Source organism: Berghia stephanieae, chromosome 1 (assembly GCF_034508935.2).
Source record: "Berghia stephanieae isolate SIO BIC M18660-M18661 chromosome 1, UCSD_Bste_1.3, whole genome shotgun sequence".
In the NCBI taxonomy this organism is placed as follows: Eukaryota; Metazoa; Mollusca; class Gastropoda; order Nudibranchia; family Aeolidiidae; genus Berghia; species Berghia stephanieae.
Window position 1 is genome coordinate 124,883,172 of NC_088360.1, and position 26,619 is coordinate 124,909,790.

At 36.4% G+C, this 26,619-nt stretch overlaps 3 protein-coding genes across 8 annotated transcripts in view; 1 reads left to right on the forward strand and 2 right to left on the reverse strand.

Moving 5' to 3' along the window:
- Positions 1–326: 326 nt before the first annotated feature.
- On the reverse strand, positions 327–2,934 carry LOC144963041 (uncharacterized). The gene is made up of 2 exons (XM_078896648.1): positions 2,661–2,934; positions 327–2,408 (listed from the first exon to the last, which is right to left on the reverse strand). The coding sequence occupies exons 1-2, from the start codon at positions 2,893–2,895 to the stop codon at positions 2,251–2,253; spliced, it is 393 nt and encodes a 130-aa protein (XP_078752774.1). The 5' UTR covers positions 2,896–2,934; the 3' UTR covers positions 327–2,250.
- Positions 2,935–3,790: 856 nt separating this feature from the next.
- LOC144963035 (uncharacterized) lies at positions 3,791–17,074 on the reverse strand. Of its 6 annotated transcripts, none has more exons than XM_078896638.1 (6): positions 16,947–17,074; positions 9,433–9,542; positions 8,484–8,877; positions 7,021–7,071; positions 5,911–6,235; positions 3,791–4,138 (listed from the first exon to the last, which is right to left on the reverse strand). In XM_078896638.1, exons 2-6 carry the CDS (start codon positions 9,512–9,514, stop codon positions 3,941–3,943), a joined length of 1,050 nt encoding a protein of 349 aa, XP_078752764.1. In that variant the 5' UTR covers positions 9,515–9,542; positions 16,947–17,074; the 3' UTR covers positions 3,791–3,940. The 6 variants fall into 6 exon arrangements, with proteins under 6 accessions (XP_078752764.1, XP_078752762.1, XP_078752765.1 ...); XM_078896636.1 differs by having other exon boundaries at positions 16,991–17,042; XM_078896639.1 differs by lacking the exon at positions 16,947–17,074 and adding an exon at positions 12,464–12,601.
- A 46-nt stretch (positions 17,075–17,120) lies between these two features.
- LOC144963025 (ubiquitin carboxyl-terminal hydrolase 24-like) overlaps positions 17,121–26,619 on the forward strand; it is a 48,874-nt gene continuing 39,375 nt past the window's right edge. Inside the window, exons 1-10 of the mRNA XM_078896599.1 lie at positions 17,121–17,557; positions 19,767–19,950; positions 20,409–20,476; positions 21,074–21,217; positions 23,387–23,500; positions 24,040–24,075; positions 24,474–24,539; positions 24,875–25,015; positions 25,404–25,562; positions 26,282–26,405. Coding sequence (XP_078752725.1) covers positions 17,282–17,557; positions 19,767–19,950; positions 20,409–20,476; positions 21,074–21,217; positions 23,387–23,500; positions 24,040–24,075; positions 24,474–24,539; positions 24,875–25,015; positions 25,404–25,562; positions 26,282–26,405 — 1,312 coding nt within the window. The 5' untranslated portion in view covers positions 17,121–17,281. The remainder of the gene's footprint in view (positions 17,558–19,766; positions 19,951–20,408; positions 20,477–21,073; positions 21,218–23,386; positions 23,501–24,039; positions 24,076–24,473; positions 24,540–24,874; positions 25,016–25,403; positions 25,563–26,281; positions 26,406–26,619) is intronic.

Below are 26,619 nucleotides of genomic sequence, written 5' to 3' on the forward strand. Positions count from 1 at the left end.
ATTCGATCACAGTATACTGATACCGAGCCCGTCTTAGTAATAGTACTAATCCCATAATGCCGAGAGTTAGGCGAGACTGCTACTACCGAGCAGTGGTAAATGTTTACAGTGGAAACCATTTATAACAGGCCTGGATATAGCAGGGATCCGGCTATCAGGGATACTCTAAACCCACATTTTTGGTTTTGTTTTCTTTAACTATGTAATATTTTATCGGATATAACCGGGAATCGGATATCGCAGGGATTTTTCTCCACCTCCACCATCCCTGTTATAATCGGTTTCCACTGTATTTTAGATTATAGGAATAAGCCTTCACAAAAAAATATAAGAAAAACTAGAAAATTTATTAACTCAGATTAACTTGGATCAAAGGTAGATCAAATGGAAACAGTATGTAGCTTTCAATTGGAACAAGCTGTACATAAAATGGTTTTCACTGAATGTCGTTTGCAAACTGGCACAGAGCATTTATTACAGGCTGTTGAAGTTTTCACGTCTTTTTTGGGTGGACACTTTCCACACCGTCTCCTTTTCAGGCCACACCCTATTGTTGCAGTTGGAATTGGCTCATATTCATCATCATTGCCTAGTTGAGTAACTATTTTACTCTTCAATTCCTTAGGAATGTTCATAGTCAATCTTCTTTCCATGAGAGGACGAGCTAGTTCCAAAGCAATATCTATCTGAAAAAAACGTCGATTGTCAGCTTGGGAAAGTTTACTTTCTGGAAATTTAATTTTGTACACAGCTAATGCAGCGATGCTAGCGATGTCCAAAATGTTGAAAAAAATAACCATGGGCCACCTCTTTGTCTGTCTTTTGGTTGTCATTGAATGAGCCATGAAGTCCATACAGTCAACTCCTCCTTTCGTTGAATTGTAGAATTCGATTATTTCAGGTATTTCTTTTCCATTCGGGGATGTAACTAGCTTTCCATCGTTGTGCATTGAAGACAAAACAATCACATTTTTTTTACATCCGGATTTATAACTTACAAGTGTTTTCCCTTTTTCAAATACAAATTCAGGCTGTCCTTTCTTTGTTCGCTTTGGGTCTTTGAAGGCTTCAGGAACAAACCTTTTATTTCTTCGAACCGTCCCCACAACTGTCATCTTATTCCCTTCAAGACCATTGCATAGTTCCATGTCCGTAAAAAAAATTGTCCACCGTCAAATTTCGACCACTTCCAAAATAAGGTTCACTCAACTGTAGAGCCGTGTTCCTCCCTAAGTTTATTTGAGGTTCTCTTCCAATTTTTCCAAGGTATGGAATTGCTCCCAATGGGTATTTTGTGTCTGCATCCGCTGCCCAAAATATTTTCAGCCCATACTTGTCCGGTTTTGACGGCAAATATTGAAGAAAAGAACATCTTCCTCTCCAAGGCATTAGTTGCTCATCAACAGTGATGAAAGGTCCTGGCGAGTAATGGCGTTTTAGATTTTTCAGCAGAGCCTCCCAAATGTCTCTTACAGGAGCAAAAAATATCTCGATTCCTTCTCTCCGTTCTGGTGTTTTTATTGTCAAACCTCAGTCTGTTGGATAAACTCAAGAATCGATTTCTTGTCATCACAGCCCTTGCCAGCGCGTTTCCATTTTTTAGATCCCATACTAATTCCGTTGAAAAAATGTTTTGATTCATGGCACCCAGATGAATGAGAATACCAAGGTAGCCACGCATTTCGATATCATCCGTATCTTTCCATTTTTCTCCCAAAGCCTTTCTCCCTTCTGCATTTGTATATCTAACAACATCAGAAAGTACAGATTGGGTGAAAAATAAATTGAATGCAGATGTAGGATCAATCATCTGTTGACAACCGACCAATTTAGGCTTTGCTTGACGATAAATATTTTTGCTTGGAGTTCTCTGATTGGGTATAGTGTTTGCTGACCAGGACGTCCCATCTTTAGTAACCACGGCAACAGAGTCTGACAATAAATAATAAAGTGGGGGGGGGGGGGGGGGAGGAAAGGACAGAAAAGAATTAGTGTTGCTATATAATAATATTGAAACAATTATTTCAACACTCTAAAAGTAAACATAATACAGGCATGATCGAATGGATATCACACTTGACATGTAGCTAAAGGTACATAGGGTAACCATGGTACACACTTGAGATTGAGTTGCAACTTACGTAGTTCTTTAGCATTATAACATTGATTATTCAGTTAGACTTCGGGCACTGCATGTGCTAAAATGCGAAAAAAACCTCACAACTTTAGTTATATTTAATTTATATCAATTTAGTTACACTCGCCATCATTTGTATTTCCTGTGGGTTGAAGAACTGTATTCTCAGTTGCTCCGTTTTCATCATCAGAACTCATTTGCAAGTCAGGCAGAGATGGCGGATAGAAATTCCTTGAGGTTGGCCCTTCCCCTTCTTCAATCGGTTCTAAAACTGAAGATGAAAATAAGATAAAATGTATCAAACAACCAAATCATACATTACTACTAATCATACATAAGTTGGACGAAAAGGTATCTGGGAAAGGATATGGAATTCAATATTTATTGATTTCTCAATTTGAATAACTAAACAATACAGCTTGTGAAATATTATTATCTTATCACAGTTGTTGGAAAGGACTCATTGTGGTTTAGAATATAATAGAGATTAAACTATTCCAAAAGTAAATAAAAGCAGACATACCTTCAGTTTGAACTTCGTCAGGATACTTGTAGATGACAGGGCCCATTTCTGTAAGCACAAATTCTTCATCAGATTCCAAGTCACTTTCATTTGGTAAGTTATCATTGTCATCCAATAAGGCATCTGGAAAATCTTCTCCATCGCTTTCATAATCATCCATTTCTTGAACTGTATCGTCATCATTCTCTTCAGTAAAATCAGCTATCTCTAAAGTTTCAAAAATATTCCTTTCCATGTTCGTTGCACGAGGATCAAAACAATGTAAAAGCGGAAGAGGAAATAACGTGAAAAGGGAGGTAACTACCAAATATATCAAGGGGAGGATAACTCTAGATAACAGAAAAGTAAAGTGGCTCCATGCACATTTCTGTTATTGTTATTATTTGATCGCTAATGAACCCACTTATATGCCCGTAATGGGAGAAAATATAGTTTTTTCATTGATTTTATTAGTGGGTCAAAAATGACCCACCTTGTAGGACTAGGGGTAGTCATGTTTGACCCCTCACTAAATAAAAACTGTTCACTCCAGGTGTCTGAAAATTTACACACATATGTAAACTTGGACGAACGAAGCTTATCTAAAATTTCAAGCCAATCCATCAAAAAGTTTTTTTTTAAATTATTTTTTAAGACCCTCCCGGGTCAAAAATGACCCACCTTGTAGGGATAGGGTTAAGTTTAAGGCGTCTTTACACTTTTACATTATCCATCATTGCATACGGCCAGGTACTCATTTAAACTCAGGGACAACGTCAGGACCAGAATTTTCCACGACCACTGGCACCCACTCGGCCACTGACGTCGCTTAACATTGATTGACTTATAGCCACATTGTAGCCTATACTGTCCTGTATAGACACTCTATCATCTTCCTGTTCCAATACTTTTGATTATGATCTTAAGCGTACTTTGACTTCAATATCAACAAATATTTGTAATCAATCATGAGGACGGATAACCGAACGAAATTAATTATGGGCTTGATTTAACAACAGTCAGCCAACAACACTTACCGTCGGGATTTACCAATTGACCACTAAAACAAGCGAATTAGCCGCATTTTTACCCAGTACATTACACATAAATATAAATAAACAGAAATATTCTGGATATAAAGTTTTGAGAGATTTTACGAATAAATATGATTTATTGTTTATATTGAATATATAAATCACGAAGGTACATCTTATATAGCGTGAAAAAAAATAAAGATTGAATGAAAAAAAAAGGGCTTATGATCCTTGTTTATGAATACTATTTCAAGGTGAGTGTTATGACTAGTTTTGTCGGCCAAGATCAAGTTTATCGTATCTATAGTATGTCATTTTGTTGTCCTTTATTCCTTGAGAACGAGACCAGCGTGTAATTATTTTCAGTTTATCGGTAATAACTTGAAGGAGAGACCGATTCTTTCCATAGTTGTCTTCGTCATTCGGTAAACTCGGTAATGTGGGCTCTTCCGGCACAGTTTTAATCTGTTGGAAGAAAAGACAGAGAGGTAAGCCAAAAAAAAAAAAAGTCGAAATGTATGACGTTTTTAAAATCATTCTTAACAGTTAGATTGGAATCCTGATTGCTCAGTCGATAGAGCGCTCGGCTTACGGCCAAACGCACCGATGAGTCCAGCTGGCGCGGTTTAAATGGCCAAGTCAATGAATGCCCTGGCCTACGTTCTTGTTGAAAAAAAGTATAATAATATCAAACGGAAATAACTATGTGTGAGAGGAGTAAAAATCAAAGTCCATTTTTTTTTTTTTTGGCGTCTGGATTACTCCGGAATAATACCAGATAGATTGATGCGAGTTGGGTATTTTAAATAGCAAATATTGAGGCACTTTTAAAACATGGAACGTTCAGAGATAACTAGCTTGATGAGTGAAACATTTAATACACTACACAAGAGAGAGGGGCGCAATCGAATGGGTTAGTTTAAAAAAAGCTCCTTAAGTGCCACCAACCAACCCATATTTTTAACAAGTGAAAAAACAGCATTTAAAAAAATAAAACTATTGGGTATATATCCTTGAACGGTTAGCATAAACCACAAAATACTCCAACAATTACAATGAATCCAATGTTGTGCAGCTTTATTAGTAATTACCAAAAATATGGTTTTTCGCATTTTTCTGCAAAACAACTTATTGGCACTTATGAGCTTTTTAAAACTAACCCCTTCGGGTAATGTTGGCTCTTGTCAATATTCTTCTTCTTCTTCTTATTTTACTCGGGTAAAAAGTACGAGTAGAATGTTGAAAGGTTAAATCAATTAATATCTCAGACATGCGGCAAACATTTAATTCCTATATTACATTCTAAATTTGAAAATACAGTTAGAAGAGAGGGTGGGGTGGAGATGAAGATGTGTAGATTAATATTATTATGAATTTTAAAAAATCATATAGATTAATATTTGACCATAGACGTGCCTAAAAACTGAAGAGGATCTGCCTTTAATTTAACTGAATTTGAGGTTTTATGCTAAAAACTTCAGCTTTCATATAGCGCAATATTCACTAAATGATGTACTCAACGCGCTTTACTACAAACCAACAGCAACACTATACGTGTAGGACTAATCGTGAAGCCTGAGAGACTTTTTACATTTTTTTTTCAACAGATACAACGCAGTTACAGGTCAGATACTCATTTTACTCAGGTGATAAGTAAAATATAATAAATGTGAGTAAAGAATCTTTTCCAAGAACTCGAACCAGGGACCTACCGGTCCGAGTGTCATACCACTTGACCCCAAGAGCAAGAGCGCAATCACCATTTAAATATCAATCCTCAAAAACCATCATACTTACCTAAATGGACCGGTTACTTACAATGCAAAGACATTGCTCACTTTAAGAACACTTCCCTTCGTGCTGCTTAAACATTAGAAAATACTCGAAATATAGTTTTCGAGAAGATAGACCCATATTTAGTCGGGGAGGGGGGGGGGGGGGTGGTGAAGCCAATGTTTAAAAAAATAATAATTAAAAAGACTAAAAAATGATATCCAATTCAATGCTACGCGAGGCCGATTAAAAAAAGCCAAGATATCTAGATATACCCCTATGTCGTCTTACCGCAATCATTTTTTTAGCCCACGAATCAATGATTCTCCTCTTTTTGGAGTTCGAATCCAAGACATTCGAGAGTAATGCATGATTGTAACATTCAATAATTGTGGAGTGGCAGCCGCATGCCACAATTTCAAAAATACAATTATAGTGTGTCATTTTTGTTAAAAATAACAAACCTCTCGTATATATCCATGTGTGTTATGTGTAAAACAACGTCGTTTTCTCGTCGTATTACCATCCTCCATGAGCTCGGCCATTCCAGATTCCAAATCAGCGCCTCTGAAGTCTATATATTCGTTGACACCCGTTACAGCGTCAGTATCATTCAATTCACCATATAAGCATCTTTCGTCGTCGCGGTTGTTATTGGTATCGTAGAAACGTTGTTGCTCCTTATGCCACTTCTCCCTCCAAGAGGCATACGTAGGCCTGTCAGGTCCATACCCTTGAAAGTTTAAAGGGGGAGGAGGAGTTTCCAGTCTTCTGCAACTTGTGGTGGGTCTGTTCGAGTAAAAATACAAGAATGAAAATAGAATTGTGACACTGAGTCGTGTGCAGTATTATTGGTCACTGCTCTCTCTCTCTCTCTCTCTCTCTCTCTCTCTCTCTCTCTCTCTCTCTCTCTCTCTATCTCTATCTCTCTCCCTCTCTCTCTCTCTTACTCACTCACCCAATCCCTTCCTTCTTCCCCCCCCCCTCTCTCTCTCTCTCTCTCTCTCTCTCTCTCTCTCTCTCTCTCTCTCTCTCTATCTATCTATCCATACTGTCATTTATTCACTCATCCATCTGCCCATCCATCAAAATGACCCTCCATTTTAACTCACACATTCAATAATCCATCCATCCCTCAATCAACCCATCCAAGAGGCTTCAACAGTCGTGACGTCACTTCCCACGTAATGACGTATAGTAACTTAGTAACTGGTTCTAAACTATCGGAACAATGGCGGTCGCCCTTGTGAAATACTTCTCCTACGAGCATAAAAGTGAATCGAGACGAGAAAAACACTATAGGTCTGATTCATGTTTTGACTTTTAAACATTCTGATCACATGACATGTGAAAAAGTTCGAGCCAGCATGAAGAATAAAAAGTACCGATTTTCTTTGTTTAGAACAAAGCTGTTCGTTGCTAGGCGGACGTGACATCCGACTATTGAATCCTATTAGCACATCACCTATGAATTATAAACTCATCCATATAATATAATATCCAGCATGGCAAAAGAGCTTTCGTGGACTTGAAAGCTTTAAGTGGTTTTAAAAACAAACAATAACACACCGAACCTTTGATCAATGTGATGTTGCTGCACCATTCCGTCCGCCTGGTTTTTGAATCTTGAAAGAGACGAGGAAAAATATTATAATTTTTGAAGTTTTGGAACTTTCAATATTGTAGTTTCGTACTATCTGCAATATCGTGAGTTAAATATTGTGAAAGAGATAGGACTTAGAAAGTCTTTTACTTGGCCGATAAAGTACTGAATGTAGTAGGTCTACATTCAGTTGTTCCATAAGCGAGGGACATATTAAAATTTGTATAAAAGTTTAAATGCTTATAGTAAAGGTGACGGTCAACTTTAGATGCAAGAATATTTGAAATTTGATACCTCGAAGTCTAGTTTGCATTTTACTTGTTTTCATTTATTGGTTTTGATCGTTGTGTATATTATATTTGCAGGTCTTATTATCGAAGGCGACTGTTGTAATATTTGACAATATTTTGAATTGTTTTTTGAGAACTTCAATTACAACAATGAACCTATAACAATTTGAGTTATCAGACCTACAAATAAGTTCACGTTTTTAATCCACTTATTTATAAGGGCGTTTTGTTCATTTTTGCTACACTTGGCATGATTTACTGACGATCAATGAATGAGTAGTCATTTCCAACATATCTCATTATATGTAGCATTCTTTTGTGCTTTTTAATATTATTTTGTTACATAAATGGATCCCAAACTAAACTGAAATGGTTCAGTATTGGTTTATATAAGTTTTATAGATTTTCTCTTTAACTGACCACTTCCGTACATCAGTCCTTACTTTAAGAGTTAACGTTAAAGTGGTCACCTCTTAACACTAGACGGGACCCGATTGAATGGCTTGAGATGACCACTGTAGCGGGAGTAAATATTTTTTGGTCGCGATAATTAAGATTTTACGAGGCCATACTTCACAAGAAGTTAGGCCAACATTATAAAAGTATGCCGTTTATGCGAAGAAAACGGACTCATCTTGCCAACATACAAAACTATATTTTTATTTTTAGTACAGAGCCTGCAATATTTTCGGGGAAATAAAGGCTATTATGAACAGACATTCTTATTCATCTGTATACATTTTTAAAATGATTGCCCAACGACAATCAAAGGATCATTATGTCCCATCATATTTTCTAAATAATCATTCGAGTCAACGGATGATAGAATTACCATGAATCTAAAAAAAAACAAAAAACAAAGAAAAAATGTTCTGCAAAGGTGCGAGTAAATCGATCAAAAAAAATTGTTTTACAATTTTTAGATTTGCCAGTAGCTCTGTACTCGTCGTCAAAAGTTTAACTTCGGCTGTATATCAAGTTTAACCCCCGCCCCTATGTTGTTTCTTTTTCTTCAAGAGTAGATTAAGAATTCAATGAGATCACATCATCCGATCTAAACCCAATTACGAAGAACTGAATGACGTCCTCCCCATCCTCTCTATTCCCCACATTACTCATGCTCAACCAAAAACACGGAAAATACCTTTTAGTCTGCTCCTCTCCGACATGGGACATTGGCCAATCAATGATAATATTCTCGTCATAAGTCTTATTCATCGATGACCGAGCCTCGTAGCACCCAGACTCGTTAATTCGGTTGAATGCCTTTTCAGCTTCGTCCGCAGAGCAAACGTTTGCTTGATGACTCGGAGGACGACTGGCATTGGAGGGAGGGCGATGACCTGCATGTGTCGGCGGACGTTGGCAAACGTTTGATGGAGGGCGCTCTTGTGAGTTGGGATCCTGACCTGTATCTGCGCCGCATGGAGCTGGACTGGATATTGGAAGAGATTCCTGCATAATGTCAGCAGGTGCTGCAGGTCTGCCTGCTGCAATCGAATTTGGTTCTCCTCCGCCAGACGAAGTCGTCACTGAGTCTGTAAAGTCCAAAATAGTATGAAGTCATCTGAATTTCATTTTTGGACAATTGTGCATGTTGATGGAACTACTCTATTAATGCCCATCATTATCTATTTGTGTAATCATCATCATCATCATCATCATCATCATCATCATCATCATCATCATCATCATCATCGTTGTCATTTTATTATTATTATTATTATTATTATTATTATTATTATTATTATTATCGCCATCATCATCATCATCATGATCATCATCATCATGATCATCATCATCATCATCATCATCATCATCATCATCATCATCATCATCATCATCATCATCATCATCGTTATTATTATTATTATTATTATTATTATTATTATCATTATTATTATTATTATCATTATTATTATATATTATTATTATCATCATCATCATCATCATCATCATCATCATCATCATCATCATTATTATTATTATTATTATTATTATTATTATTATTATTATTATTATTATTATTATTATTATCATTATTATTATCATTATTATTATTAAGTGAATTAGTTGTTTATATTGGTAAAGACCTCGTGTCGGTGGTACTTTGAACCAGCCAAAATCCAATTGTTTGTCTGTGCGACCTGCCTCGTCTCCAGTTTGTCTTTCCATAATATCTTGTCTTCTCCTTACAGTACTTCTGCAATGGATATGTCATCTTGATTTTTTATTTTAAAATGTTTAGGGCAATGTTTTAACGATATCGCTTTAACTACAGGGTTTTGTAGCCTTTTAATTTGTTGAAAACAGGTCAATGTGTCATTGGAAGAATTGGAGTCGACGTGTACTTATTTGCAGGTCTGATAACCTAAATTGTTACGATCTCATTGTTGTAATGGAAATGTGTACTATCAAACCAACGCAAAATACTGTCCATTTGGCGACAACAATGTTAAAATAGGCCCATAATTGCGTCCGGTTATCAGACCTGTAAATATGTGCTCGGCGTATCTCACTTGTGTCATCCCAAAAGACTAAACAGTATTCAAAATTTCTTTGAAATAGTATTATACCTATAGATAGTATGCGCTTGGCTAAGAAGCTCACAACATTGCCACCCGGAAGTATATAGTCTGGTTAAAACAGTTAAGTGAGAATTACTCATAAACGTGGATGGCAACCCATTCCCCCCCCCCCCCCAAAAAAAAAAAAAAACCAAAAAAAAACCCCCCAAAAAAAACAAACCAATAATAAAGACATGAGTGACGTCAACTTCATACTATCTTCAGTCCAACTGCCAATCAAATGTCAATTTAAAATAAAATGAACATCTTACTAAGCATGACATTTTGAATTGAGATTTTGAAAATAAAAAGGTTTCAATGGATCCATTTCAAAATTGAAAAAACAAAACAAAAACAAAAACAACTTTACCAATGAAATACAATGACGAGACCTAATTTTTGTCACAATAGAGAAGATTAGCCTAAACAGTCTGCTCTAAAATCATGTCTTAAAATTTAAGTTATTTTCGTTCGACATTCAGAATTACTTAATCGTAGCAATCTGGCCAGAGATGCAGATATAATAATATAATTATTATTATAGTTGCTGGAAATTGTATGTTGTAAGGCTTAATAATTTTATTTTAAATATTCTCAAATAATAATAATAATAATAATAATAATAATAATAATAATAATAATAATAATAATAATAATAATAATAATAATAATAATATAATAATAATAATAATAATAATAATGTTATTAATAATATAAATGATAATCCAGCCACACAGACAAAACCCGCAAGGGTGGAAAATATTCGCTTAGCTGTAATTATATGACACCGAAGCAGAATACATGGTCTTTTGCTGTCTGGGAAGCGACGCCGTATCTGTGCCAAGGTAACATCGAAGTCTAACGCCAATTATTTTCAAGCTGAGCCTCCTATTTCACCGGGCGAGGTGCTGTAGGTACTGTACATTTGCGACTTGACATCTGGATCTCACTTGTACTCTTTACATGCTGAGAGGTTGTGGTGTCCCTTCTCTGGCGTTGCTTTTTAGGAGGTTACAAGACATACTTTAGCGTTACTTTTTGGAGGTGCCGATTTCCACACCATCTAAGGCGCGGCCAAGCCACCCCCACCCCCTCCCTTCCCGGAATGGTGGTCGTGAGCTCCTATTCGGTTTTGGGGAGGGGGTCTACATAATGTGCACTTGAAACAGAGCTTAATTGATTCTTTTGACCCCACATCGTGCTAAACATACACACGTTCTAGTTTCGAAGACCCGAACCTTTCCTAGACTTTAAACATAATTGTCTGTGAAAAAATTCGCCCCATTCCTAATAAATTTAAAAAATAATACTAAAAAAGTATGAGCAAAATAAAATTATCTGTTGATGCGGAAGTGGATATGTAGGACCTAAGCCTAATGTAATCATATTTTGGACTTACTGGAATTAAGTGAATATGACTTTCAAACTCAAACCTTTTAAAAAGACTTTGAATGACTACCATTGGCGACGGAAAAACTATGACATCATTATTCGCACCGATCGAATTCAGCAGCTTAATCACGAGTATCTATCCCAATAAATGGTGCGAAGTGTTTTGAGTTTGGATAGAATAATATTGGTCCCCAAGAAACAGCAATCATAAAACACCGTATCATCATTATCATCTTATCATATTATATTGTATCTAATCATACGTAGGGATTAGTGAGTTAAATTATCTCAAATAAAGTATTTCGATGTGGAATCAGAGCTGGTGGAATGGTAGAAAACACAACAATCAACCAACAAAGGAACAAATCATAGAAACCATACAGTAAAAAGTGGATGTAGAGGGAAAGGTACAGGATGGAGATATAGGGTATATTATTTCCTTTGCTTTGTAATAACCCTAAGATTCGCAGATGGCATTGATTTGACTGCTGTTGTCTAGCAAGCTACAAGTAAGCACGGAAAAGTCAACGATGATAGTAAACAGCAACACCACAGAAAACACGAGTGTCGAAATAGAGAATAATATATTATTATACATTAGAAGTGTTTGTGTGTTGACCTCATGACCCCAAGAATGAGTCCCGAGAGGGTCTCAAGATAGTTAATACATTTGAAAACTTAAAAAAAATTTTAAAAAAAAAAATAGGAGTGGTGGGTGGCATCTATTGTAGAGCTTTCCTCTCGTGGCCAGGCGAAGGTGCTGTAGCAGTCGGGTCGTGGGCTCGACTCTCCATCGCCGCAAACGTTTTTGTTCTGTAGTGTCTTTTGGCTCCTCTCTACTCACTTAATTTCTTGTTACCGGAGGAAGTGACAGGGTTCAGTGTCTTGGAATGGTATTAAACAACTAAGACTTATCAAATCAGAGATACTGTAAAAGACTTGCAATAGCAGCAGCAGTGGCCAAAATGACACAAACTGTAATATTTTTAAAAAAATGATAAGCCAAGGAAGAAAGATAAGATTGTGCAAATACGCTGAGCACCTTTAAAAATAAATAATACAGAAAACCAGTAGAGTACAGAGGGAAAAAATCAGGGAGGAGACAGAAGCATTTAATTGTCCATAAGAACTTTTCCTATGAGCTCTTGTGGTTTGGTCACGTTACCCGACATAATGGGACGGTTATGGCAATACGGAGCGTCGGAGGATGTGAATTGACAACATCAATAATATATTCTTCTCATTCTCCTCCTCTTCCTCCTTTTGCTTCCTATTCTTTGAGGAGATGATGATGATGAGGAATGTCTTATGGTCCCATTCAAAAGAAGATCCATGTCATACACCGACACGATATTATGTCAAACTAAGTGTGTACACCTCCAAGTTATGAGGCAAGGGCTTCTGTACCACGTTTCTAGTTTAAAAAAACAAACAAAACATACACACACACACAGAGAGGGAGAGAGAGAGAGAGAGAGAGAGAGAGAGAGAGAGAGAGAGAGAGAGAGAGAGAAATACTAGTTTCCGTATTATCTTATTTTTCTTCATCAAATCATCATATTTCAGCTATAGCTATGACACGTTAAAAAAAAATCCTGTCATTTCTATTTTCTTCTAATTCACTTTCAGCGAAAAGATAGATGATGACACCTATCAACTGTTGAAGAATGACTCAGAAAAAGAATGTCCGCTGCTGCATTACTACTGCTCTAAGTCCTGCAACAAAGTGGCCTCAAAGTTCTTGGGCAATTTCATGCAGCTTGAAAAGGAAGTAGATAAACTCAGGAAAAAAGTAGAAGACGTAGATAAAAGTGTGAATATCATTCAAAAAGGTGAATTCACAGAGGAGATGATAGAAACAGTGAAATCAACAGCAAAGGATGAGATAGAGGCCTACCCTAGGTCTGAGGCGAGTGAGATTAAGGAGCGACTCAAGAGAAGTACAGAAGAAAAGTCAGATAGAGTAAGACAAGATATAAATGAAATGAGGAAAATTAATGAAACTGAGGAGAAGAAGCAGGCAATGGTTAAAAAGAACCTAGAATTAGAAGAAGAGAGAAATGAAAGGGCTAAGAGAGTGAAGAATGTAATTATGTACGGCATACCAGAAGCAAAAGATGGCGACAACAAAGAAGACATAAGAAAAGCCCAAATGGTACTCAAAGAGTTGCATGTTCATGGAGACAAAGACAGCCTAAACCCTATAGAGCAAGTGATCAGATTGGGTAGAAGAGAAGATAGACCAAGACCCATGAAAATAAGTCTGATGTCAACGGATCAGCGTAACACTGCTCTTAGGAACAGCAAACAGTTGAAAGACCATAAACGGGAATGCTTACAGAAGGTGTATATTGGAGCTGACCAAACAATTATGCAAAGAGAGCAGGCCAAGGAGTTAAGAGAGGAGCTGAAGAGAAGACGAGAAGCAGGGGAAGATGTGGTCATATATAGGAAAAGGGTCATTTTCAGGGAAAAGCTGTTGGAGGAAATGACTGGGACTGGGACGAGGAATGACTATATTGGAAACGTGTCAGTCCAATTGCCCAAAATGTTTCTGAACAAGGACTCGAAGACAACAAGAAAATTCAAAAAAGTGAAGTACCAGTAAATGATAAGGAGGGGCAGCACGTGAATATGAAAAATACTCTGAAGTTCATGTACACGAACGCAGACAGTGTTATGAATAAGAGAGAGGAGCTAAAGGCTATGGCAGAAGAAGAAGATCCAGATGTGATAGCAATAACAGAAGCTAAGCCAAAGAATGCAACAACACACCCAACCATAGCAGAGTTAGGTATTGAGGGATACACTATAATAGCTAGCAGAGATTTTGAAACTTCCGGCAGAGGAGTATACTTATTGGAGAGGTTAACCCCATAGAGGAACTCACAGATCACGACTTTAGGGAGAGCGCTTGGTGCTCGATTGGAGTAACTGGACAAAGTCAGATACTAGTAGGAGTGATTTATCGGAGCCCAAATAGCACAGGAGAAAATAATGAGAGAATGTTGGAGATGATAAGGAGAGCATCACAAAAAAAAGCATTCAGAGATAATTATTATGGGAGACTTCAACATGCCGGAACTGGAGTGGAAAGGGATGGACGAACCAAAAGAGGGAAGCCTGGAGGAAAGTTTAATAGAAACCATTGAAGATTGCTACCTACAACAGAAAATAAAAGAACCCACAAGACAGAGAAAAAACCAGAAGCCCAACGTATTGGACTTGATATTGATGGAGGAAGAAAATGACATTATCGACCTAAGACTGAGCCACCCACTGGGAAAAAGCGACCATGCGACCATATTCCTAAAACTGAGGGCGACATCAGAGACTGTAGATGAAAAGCTGACACTCAGATATAGGAAGGCTGATCTAGAGAGTATGAAAGAGGAACTGGGGCATATCAAATGGGAGGAAATACTAATCGAGGACACCGTAGGAAACAACTGGAGTAGATTTACCAGAGTACTTAACCAATGCTTCGAGAAAAAACATCCCGAAAAGCAGAGGGAACCGGGTTGGGAGAAGAAATCAACCTTGGATGACGCAGGAAGTGAGAGAGGCATTACAGAAGAAGAAGGCAGTAAATAGAAGATACTCTAGAAGTAAAAAGGAAGAGGATTGGGACAAATACAAAAGAGTGAGAAACGCAACTACTAAAGTAGTCCGACAAGCGCATCAAAAGTATGAGAACAAGATAGCAGAGGAAACGAAAGAAAATCCTAAGGTATTCTGGAGTTATGTAAACAGTAAAATGAAGACAAGACAGGGAACCTGTGACATAAAAAAAAGAAGATGGCACTTGGGCCTCTGAAGATGAAGACAAGGCAGAGGTGCTAAATCTCTTCTTTGCAAGTGTCTTTACAGTGGAGAACCAGAAAAACTTGCCAGATATTGCTAAAAGAAGTAATATAGATACTACACAATGGCCGATTACTGAAGAGAGAGTAATGAAGAGACTACAAAACCTAAAGGAGAGTAAATCACCTGGACCTGACAAACTTCATCCTTACATCCTAAAAACTTAGCAGAGCAGCTAGTAGAACCCCTAACCAAGATATTTAACCAGTCGATGAAAGAAGGAAGACTACCAAGGGAATGGAAAGAAGCTAACGTCACAGCCATATTCAAGAAGGGAGACAGAAAAAATCCAGAAAACTACAGACCAGTGAGCCTGACATCTGTCGTCTGCAAGCTCATGGAACAGCTGATTAGAGAAGAAATGGTTGATCATATGACCAAGAACAAACTATTCAGCAAAGATCAACATGGTTTCATGGCGGGAAGGTCTACAGTAACAAACCTACTTGAAACAATGGATGACTGGACGAGAGACCTAGAATTAGGCAACAATTTAGATGTCATATACCTCGACTTCAGAAAGGCATTTGACAAAGTTCCACACTGGCGCCTAATCAGGAAATTGGAACAGTATCAAATTAATGATCAGACAGTCAAATGGGTCCGAGATTTCCTCAAAGATAGAAGACAAAAAGTGATAGTGAATGGAACAGCATCAACGGAGAGACTGGTAACAAGTGGAGTTCCACAAGGAAGTGTACTGGGACCAGTTCTCTTCCTGATTTATCAATGACTTGCCAGACAATCTATCATCTAAATGTAAAATCTTTGCCGATGATACTAAGCTCTATGGAGTAGCTAATACAGAAGAAGAAAGAAACACCTTACAACAAGATTTGAAAAAGCTTGAAGAATGGTCCGAAATATGGCAGATGGAGTTCAATGTAGATAAATGTGCAGTTCTTCACCTAGGAAAAAACAACAGAGAAGCAAACTATATAATGAAAGAAAAACCCCTGCAGAAATCCAATGGAGAAAAAGACCTAGGAGTATTTATTGATAGGAAGCTAAACTCCAAGAAGCAAATTCAAGATGTTCAATCTAAGGCTAGTAAAACACTCGGAATAGTGAAAAGAAATTTCAAGAATCTGAAAACAAAACACATGACTACCATCTACAAGACTATGGTTAGATCAAAGCTGGAATATGCTAACTGCATATGGTATCCGAAGTTTGAGGGAGACAAAGACTGTTTGGAAAGAGTGCAAAGGAGAGCAACAAAACTTATCACACACCTGAAAGACAAAACCTACTGTGAGAGATTGAAAGAATTAAATCTCCCGACCTTAGATTACAGGAGAAGAAGGGGAGATATGATCCACACATATAAAATCGTAAAGGGAATAGACAGGGTAGAGGCAGGATTCCATAAACCAAACAAGAACATTCAGACACGAGGAAACAGCGAGAAACTGAAAAAAGAACGTTTTAAAACAAATGAAAGAAGGAACTTTTTTTCATCTAGAATTGTAAATAACTGGAATAAACTGCAAGAAACCACAGTATCAGCAAAAAATTTGAATAAATTCAAAGCAGAGTTGGAGATAAGCAACACCCTAGGAAACAAGTTCAATTATAAAAATTGGTCCAATCATTAATAGATGAGGAGGAGCGAAGGAGACTACACCAAGTCTAAAAGCTCTATACAGAGGTATAGGTATTTAAAAATCATATTATGTAGTCGACACGCACTTATTTGCAGGTCTGATAACCCAATTCCTTATGGGCTACTACTACTATACTACTACTAGAAATGGAAATCTCAAAAAAATATTGTCCATTACAACAATGTGAAACTAAGCCCATAAGGTTCATATGTCAAACTTGCATAGGCCTATGTACACGTCGTATAATGCAGCGATCTTCAATTCTCGAGGTTACTTCATCGCCCGAACGAAAAAGAACGATAGAGAATTTTCAAGAGTGGCATCCCCTGGTGCTCTTCACAATAAAATACTACGTTTAGTATTGACATCACAATGGCGGAATCAAGTTGTTACTGCTAGATCCAGCGATGTGACCAAATAAACAACAATGCATTAGTCGACCTTCTCGGCGCATTGGTAAAAATAACCAGTTAAATTTCTTCGCATGCACTGTGGATTTACACTATTCAAACATGGATCAAGTCTATGTGAGCGAGGAAAATGTTCAAACAATTCTGTGTATGGGTTTCCCTTCAGAAGCTGAGGTCCGTGAGGCCTTACGTTTAGCAAAGAATGATCTCAGCGATGCTGTAGCATATCTAACCAATGAGCCTCCTCAAAACCAGTATAACATCACCGAAGATATGGATGTTGACTTAAGAGGAGGCGTTGAAATAGTTCGACCTCCAGTACACGGCCCTCATCTGCCTCCAACTTACGATGAAGTTTGCAATGACAACACAAACAAGGTGAGTGAGGGAGTGAGTTTGTTGGAGTTTGAGATCTTGATATATTTTGAGTCTAGTGCTTAACTGTTGTGCTCGTGCCAACGCTCAATTTTCCGAGGTCACCCATTCTATGAGAGGCCTTCCGAAAGCTCCTACATCCCCAGTATTCTTGTTTTTTATAATGTTCTAGTAGGGGGTTTGGGAGGGGGGAAACTTAAAAAAAAAAGTCTCCCCACTCCCAAACCCCCTACTAGAACATTATAAAAAAGTTTCCCCCTTCCCAAACCCCCTACTAGAACAAGAATACTGGGGGTGTAGAAGCTTTCGGAAGGCCTCCCCATTCTATAACACTTTCATACAATAAGCTAAATCACTTGGAGATGGTTGTCTAATAGTAAAAGTACAGCTTTCTGCCTTCCATTTCCAATTTTAAATGGACATTCCATTCATGTGAAAGCCAACTAATCATAACTATGCATGAGCTCATGTAATCTTTGACAAGAAAATACAAACTGATCTGAACATCTCAGACTTTAGCAAGGCCTTTGACACCGTCCTGCACAAGAAGCTCCTTTATAAATTAGAAAGTTACGGTGAGGTAATATCCACAAGTGGCTTACACTTACATGACTCTTCTCTGCAGACACATCAAATCACCATCAGACAATACAACTTCAAGCAGACTTACAAAATCTCGAACACAATGGGCTGACACTTGGGGCATGCGTTTCAATGGAACAAAATGTTAGTAGATGGAAATATCCCGCAGCAAAACACCACTTAGATCTAACTACACACTGAACAATCACACAGTGGAGCAAGTTATGGAAAATCAATATTTAGGCATCATTCAACAAGAAAACCTAGAATAGCAAGCACACATCAACAAAATAATAAATAAAGCAAATTCAGCGTTAGGGTTCATCAAAAGGAACATCAGACATTGCCATACAAACCTAAATGAAACTGCCTACATAACACTCATAAGATCCATCTTAGACTATCCCTGTACAGTGTGGGACCCACACTTACAATCGGATATAAAAGCAATTGAAGCTGTCCAGCACTGCGCTGCAAGATTTGTCTTAATGACTATAGCCCCCATAGCAGCGTATCAAAGACTGGAACGCTCTTCCCGAATCATATGTGGACACAACAGAATTAGAAATATTCAAACAAAACTTATCAAAATTCTTCAGCCTAAATACCAACAATGGCTGTCACACTCAACAACTCTCTCCGCCCTCGAACACAAATGCTCAGAATTGAGTCAACTTCGAGTAACATTCAGATTCAGAAATCTTGAGTTTGAGGTTGTGCCGATTGATGATGCACAAATCATCAGATTGGTATGTTTAAGGTCAGTTTGATAATGTCCATGAAAGAACAAAGGTGCAATAATCAGTGATGATACTTTTCCGCGGATCCGTGGAAATCCGCGGTTTTCTTTCCTTTCCTCGGTTTTCCTCCTCAGATCCTCGATCCGCGGATATTTCCTTCATTTCCTCCTCTTACTTTTTTTTTTAATATAATAAATCTTTAAAAAATACCTCCTTTTTAAAAAAAAATAGAAATAGTGACTTTCCTATTCTTCAAAAGCTGGCTAGGGCTTGCTTATCCATATTTCATGGCCCACAGGTAGAGGGTTCCTTTTCTAAAATGAAGGATATTCTTAAAGACAAGTGTGGCAACATGAATATTTCAACATTCTCTGCCATACAGACGGTGAAGTATTCTTTGAAAGCAAGGAATGCCACTGCCCTGGAATGCTTCAAAAGAAAAGACATAGATCACAGTGAAATTGATCCTGTCCTGATAAGTTGCATTAAAAAATCTTGCAGCAAGTATCATGCTGAGTTGCAAAAACAGAAAGAGGAAAAGGAAAGAAAAAGACAAATGTTTGATCAAGCAGTTGTAAAGGTGGAAACAAAAAAGCAAGCAAAGGCAGTCGGGGAGAAGGCAATTAAAACAGCCTATAAGCTTCATATAAAGAAGGAATCCAAACAGGTTGGGCCCCCACCTAGAAAGAGGCCCAAAACACACTAGTACTCTTCAAGTACTCAAAAGAAGTCATCCTGCCTACTTTCCTGTGGTGCAAGAATGTTCTAGGTGAGTTTTCCGTTTTTCCGAGACTTTTCCTCCCTTTTGACTTTTTGTGAGTATCATCACTGAATAATGGTAAAAAATAATCTCACTTATAGTAATAACTTATTTTTTTATATTCCCAAAGACCTCAGAAGTTTCAACGATGAGTGAAGGAACGTCAATGGATGATACAAACAGTTTAGAGTTTCCTGTTACTAATTTGTACGAGCTTGAAGGACGTGTGTTTACAGAGATGTGGAACATTCCATTCAAAAGAGAGGAGTCTTTAGGAAAATGTTTGATAGCTTCCAAAAAGCTTGTTGATGCAGGTGAGAATTGTAAATGTTACAATAAAATGTATCCTACATTGATGCCCACTTGTCCAAATTTGTATAATTAGTTTTTATTTTTAAAATGGTAATCACTTTACCTTGACTTTTGTGACAGGGGTACAGAACTGACTCTGGTGTTTGTGCTTAATCGAATATAATGTGTTCATTAAGTTTCTATAGACTTGGATATGAGTTCAGTAAACTGGCTAATGAATTAGGCTAGATTTAAAAAATTAACATTGATTATTTTGCATTTATAAGTCATTCACTACCTCCTCTTTCTCTTCTCCTTTTAGTCTTAATTCACCATAAGCCATTCAATGCCTTTTGATGAAAATGGCTTTTTCATAAATTGCATAACATTTAAGGATAGCACTTAAGGAGGCAAGAATATGTTTTGATGTTGCATTTATATTCTTAAAATAATAATTTTCAATGTTTTATTGTCCCAACAGGATTGGTTGAAGGCGACGAGCATTGTAAAAGATTTATTGATCGTTGTATGCCTGAAGCATTTAACAAGGTGAAATCATTATGTTGTTATTAACATATGTCATGTTTTCAATTATTATTATTTATTAGTTTTCTTTTTTTTAAGCTATGATACACATAACTTACACTAATTACTTAAAAAAAACATGATTAATTTCTTCTAATTAACTGTACTGAAACTATCTTTGTATAAACTCTCTCTCTCTTTCTCTCTTTCTCTCTCTCTCTCTCTCTCTCTCTTTCTCTCTCTCTCTCTTTCTCTCTCTCTCTCTCTCCTCTCTATTTCCCTCTCTCTCTCTCTCTCTCTCTCTCTCTCTCTCTCTCTCTCTCTCTCTCTCTCTCTCTCTCTCTCTCATTCTCCTCTCTATTTCCCTCTCTCTATCTCTCTTTCTCTAATTATCATTCTTTTTCTTCTCACAAAACTGAGAACACAAGCAGACCTGATAATGTGATATATTCAATTCAATTCAAAGGTTTATTTTTAGGCAATTGCCAATATAACTCATACATGAATATAATATTTCCAGTCAACAAATCAAAAACATGATCCTGCACTTGCAGTGAAGGTTTTCAGCTTTGATAAATGAGTTGATTTTTTTACCCATCAATTTTTTTTTCTTGTTGTTAGCTCATGACTTCAAATGCAGTGACCAAATGGCCTATTGAAATCCAGGAAGGAATTTTCAACATGCTAGGCCTACTGGTTGAACTCATTGTGGCATCATTAAAACATCCTAGCATTGAAAAAGTGATGATGGACTGTTTGACGTTGGTATGTGTTATACTTTTTTTTTTGGTTTCTTTTGTTTTATTGAATCCTTTAAAAAAGTGAAAAGATTTAATAAATATCTTTAGCATTTTAAAGCATTCTGCCCATATATTATTTAGTTCCTCTTATGTAGCAATGACTATCCTGCACAAATCTTTGGGCCTCATTTTCACTCACGAAGTGCCCAAATTCGTGGCAAAATATGGGACGAAGCCGTTTCGTATATGCTTTTTTAAAAAATTAATTACGGCGCTGTTTATCGATGAATATAACTGAAAGTTGGCACACAGAAAAAAGGTCATTTTAGATTATGTCAAGCGACAAAACTCGTGCGATTACCAGAAGATCGTTAAAAATAGATTTTTACTCTTTGGGGTAAAATATTTCTAAAACTACTGGGTGTGGAGGTTTTGTCGCTGACAAGGTAATACATGAACATTTCTTCTTTTTGGTTGTAAAATTTCATATGAATATGACGAGTACTTTTCCCGTATTTTACAAAACACCATCCTAATTTGCTCTTCATTCGTAAAAGACAGAAAGCCATTTTGCCCCCCTACAGCCTGAGAATCACAATACGAGTTCAAAACGACTTGGCACCAAACTGAGCGGCTGAGCGGGTCGTGGCAAAGCGCTTTCTGATCGGTTGACCTCGTTTTAAATTTCATGACTAGTCAAAATGTCTGCGCGGTCTCACTGGCAGAGGGGTGTTTAATCATCTGCCATTGCGTTTGGGTTCAATAAACAGCTGATAATTTGACTGTTTAATTTACAAGAATTTAACTCACTCCACCCTAACACCGACTATATCCGTAGTTTACCCGGGTTACTTTTACCCCATGCCTATTTATTACATTTTTCTGAGACAAATTATAGGCGTAGTATCAAAACTAATGATTTTAGTTTATACATGTTAATGGTAGTTGAATAAAACTATCTATGTACATGCTCATTTTTAATACATTTTTTTTCTCGTTTTGAAAAGTAGCAAAAAATCTCTAGGATTGAGTGAGTTAAGAAATTATAATGTTAAAAGTTTTCGATTGCAATATGATCTACAATCTCAGCATAGCTTTAACTATTGTGTTCCATGTCACGTTCCACCAGTAACCTTTGTCCCCTTTTCCAATTTCTCTTTTCCTTCTATATTTCTTTCATTTATTCTCTCTCTCTCTCTCTCTCTCTCTCTCTCTCTCTCTCTCTCTCTCTCTCTCTCTCTCTCTCCCTCTCTCTCTCTCTCTCTCTCTCTCTCTCTCTCTCTCTCTCTCTCTTCTCTCTCTCTCTCTCTCTCTCTCTCTCTCTCTCTCTCTCTCTCTCCTCTCTCTCTCTCTCTCTCTCTCTCTCTCTCTCTCTCTCTCTCTCTCTCTCTCTCTCTCTCTCTCTCTCTCTCTCTCTCTCTCTCTCTCTCTCTCTCCCCTCTCTCTCTCTCTCTCTCTCTCTCTCTCTCTCTCTCTCTCTCTCTCTCTCTCTCTCTCTCTCTCTCTCTCTCTCTCTCTCTCTCTCTCTCTCTCTCTCTCTCTCTCTCTCCTCTCTCTCTCTCTCTCTCCCCTCTCTCTCTCTCTCTCTCTCTCTCTCTCTCTCTCTCTCTCTCTCTCTCTCCTCTCTCTCTCTCTCTCTCTCTCTCTCTCTCTCTCTCTCTCTCTCTCTCTCTCTCTCTCTCTCTCTCTCTCTCTCTCTCTCTCTCTCTCTCTCTCTCTCTCTCTGTGTGTGTGTGTGTGTGTGTGTTATATACCATCCAGTTCTAAAATTATATAAGTTAGAACTCTCCTAATGTTTTCATCATATTCTCTATCAAATTTGCCATAAAATTGCCAAGTTTCAACCTTTTAATCCACTTATTACGCAAGATACAACCAAAGGTCGAAAAAAATGCCGAAAAAGCGTCCCATATTTTCACATTTTTTTCCTCTTTGCGGGTCATCCAAATAAATGACACCTGTGAAACTGCATAACTTGTTTATTTATGAATGGATTTTCAAATTTCATTAACATTTTTACTCAGTGGAGATAGGGCTTTGATTTTAGACAAAAAAATTTTCTCAAAAAGAGAAAAACACATTTGTCATAGTCATTGCTATCTTATGGTTTTATTTATCTCTCAACTTCTGAGTAATTTCTGTACTAACGACAATTAATAATTGTCGGATAATTATTATCTGTAATCTTTTACAGGCTTTCAATCCTGAGACAGAATTTCATATCAAGAATCAAAATAAACGAGACAGTCGTATCATGTGGGAGGAAAGATTTGAAGGTCGTGAACTTCCGAGTTCTTCAAAGTCTTCTGTAAGTTCTCATTTTTAAAAACTATTTTCCATTCTTTAAAATATAGGTATATTCAAACAAATATAAAATCTGATAAGTGCTGGTAAATCTTAGGGTTTAGTGTAAATGGACCAAATAATAATACAAAATTTACTACAAAAACTTAGATTTTTAAAATTTTTTTTCCTGAAACGGACCACAGTGTCTGAAATTTTGTTTTGTTTTTGTTCTTTAATGACCTTACAGAAATTAGTATATTAGTAATACCCAAAACAAATATTTGATTAACAAAACAAGAATAACTTTAAAATGTTTAAAATTTTAATTGGTAAATGAAATCTCGATGGATATTAACAACCATTCTCTCTTCCCCATAACTTAAGCATATTTTAGTTATGTTAGAATTACATTTTTAACCCTATAGTAATGTTCAAATTATGGCACGAGTTTATTGTCACCCCAAGCTTTCAACACGGTTTGGATGCTTGTTTGTTTTTCAATTGGGTAGTGATAAGTTCATTCATTTATTTTTTGCAACTTGTTTGTTTTTGTTTTTTCAGATTCCCTTTGGATGGTTAACAAACCTGATAAATTCGGTAAAGACATGTTACTGTCTTCATTAGAAAATAAAATATAGATTTTTTTATTCTTTCTCGTTTATTTCTCTCTTTTTATTTATTTTTTTTTTAAGGGGGGGGGGGGGGATTACTTTGAAAAAAATATTGAAGATTAAAGTATTTATTCTAGATATACAGTTACTTATACTGTTTGTAATTTTATTTCTTTGAGAAACTTACAAATTTATTCACAAAAGTTTTCATCTGATAGTTCCATGTTTAAAGGGATAAAGAAAATGACAGTTGTGCAAAACTTCTTTTGTTATATTTATTTGATTTGTGTATGACTGATTAATTTAATTGATTCTCTTGCTTGTAATAGTTATTTGATATGTGTGTCTGGTTAATTTAATTGATTTCTGTGGCTTCATTTCTAGTTTGGGCACCAAGGAGGTTTTGACCTGATAAAGAAACATTTGGCCACAGAAGAGCTTGATATTTTGGTATGCCTTTAGTTGTGATTTAATTATATTGCATATTTTAATTTTTTAAATATGACTGTGACGCTTTTAAAATTGTATAATTGAGTTTGAATATAAGAAACTTGGGACATATTTAGTTAAAATGAAAATGTGCAGACTTCATGAAATTCTGTTATCCCAGTGTCTAGTAATTCTAACTATTATCTTTCCAAATGTAAAACATTACCTGAAATATGATACTGCTGTTTTTAAAAACGTTTTGATAAATGTTATGAAAATTAAAAAAAAAAAGTGTTTTTATTTATTTTAGTTTGTAATATGGAGAAGAAAATTTATAATTTCAATATTTTCCATAGAATATGTCATTGCTGTTAAAACCTTTTGGTGTGTGTGCTGAATATCTGAACCCAAAACTTGTTGAGGAAACGCTAAGGCCAGGGATGGAAAGGTCTGTTCTCTACATAAAGGGACTTGAGGAAAAAGAATTGAAGAAAAAGGTATCCTTTACATTTTCTATTATACTGATCATCAAAAGACAGTAAAATTAATGATACATAAAAAATATAGATAAATCAATTGCTGGTGGAATGGTGTGAATTAGACTACTTTTCTTTTTATTTGTTGCACATTTTGTAAGACTTTTTCATATAAGGTTTTGTCAGGAGATATATTTCCTTGAATGAGTTGAACTTTGTTTCAAAAAGCATGTTAATATTACTTATATATATGAGTTTATAAACATCACTCAAATTATGGGATCTAAGGGGGTATTTGTTTCTGTCATTTTAATTTGCGACATAGATACAACCACTAAGACATTAAAGACAAGCAAAATAATAAAACTGTTATAAAAATTATGTGTATTTTATGTTTGTCTTATGACAGAGAATGGGAAGTGTATCAGAGTTACTGAGCTCCATGAAATTGCTTTGTCTCCAATTATGGCCAAATGATGTTGATGGATTAGATGATCTTCGTCTTGAGATAACTTTACGTATGCTCAAATCTCCCCATTTCAATGCAAAGATGAATGCCTTAAAAGAGGTAAGAGTTCATTGACACAAGTGATAAATTGCTCACTTCATTTAATTACCTTTGTGCAATAATCATATTGCTTGATCTAGAAATCACCAAATTAAATTCAGTGTAATTGATTGTTATGATGCACTCTTTCCAAATGATGTTGGTAGATTTTAAAAAAGCTCAAAAATGGAATTTGATAAAAGGAAAAAATAAATGGCACGTTCATATAGAACATTTGTACAGGTCCAATGTGCTCTTAAACACTGCACACTTCTTTAGATGATCCCCTCAGGCCATACCACAAATAAAAAATAAAATAGTAGAATACAAGTGCCTGTTAGGAACCGGTTTTGTTATATCCAGTGTTTATTGCAATGATTCATACCATGGTCAAGTGGGTTACTCCAAGAAAGTGCCAAACCCAAGGCCACACAAAAAATGATTGCATTTATTTAATGTTTCTCTACAGTCAAAACCATGATATACATACATACCTTACAAATTTTAAGTTTCCTGGTATGGAACCACATGCATATAACACATAAGACAAGGCAATCATCACGTTTGTTGTCTGTACAATACTATGTATAATCATGTATTATTGTTGAATTAATGTTCATAATCTAATACATTTTAATCTTTTTTACTTAATTCAACAATGTTTACTCTGAAGTATAAGAACTTCTATTTTCCAAAATGAGATGAACAACACAAATTATTGTGATATATTTTTTTTCAAGGTGACAAAATTGATTGATGACCTTGATGGCACATCCAGGACAACAAAGATTTCACTAATCATCCATGCAGACAAAATTCTGGATTGGTTAGTGGCGAATAAAGTACTGTCAGTGGCTTTGGAAGGTGAGGAATTATGTATTCTCAAATATTTTGGTTTTCTTAATGTCGATGACTCAGTGCAAGAAGTATCTGTGTCCTCTCTTGGCCAGAATAGACATGGGTGCCTTTTGCTTTGTATCATCAATATTTACACAAATTGTTTTATAATCCAATTAAATAAGGATAAACTTAAGGCATAATGATGTGTGGGGATTGACAGATCTTTAGATTAATCTCA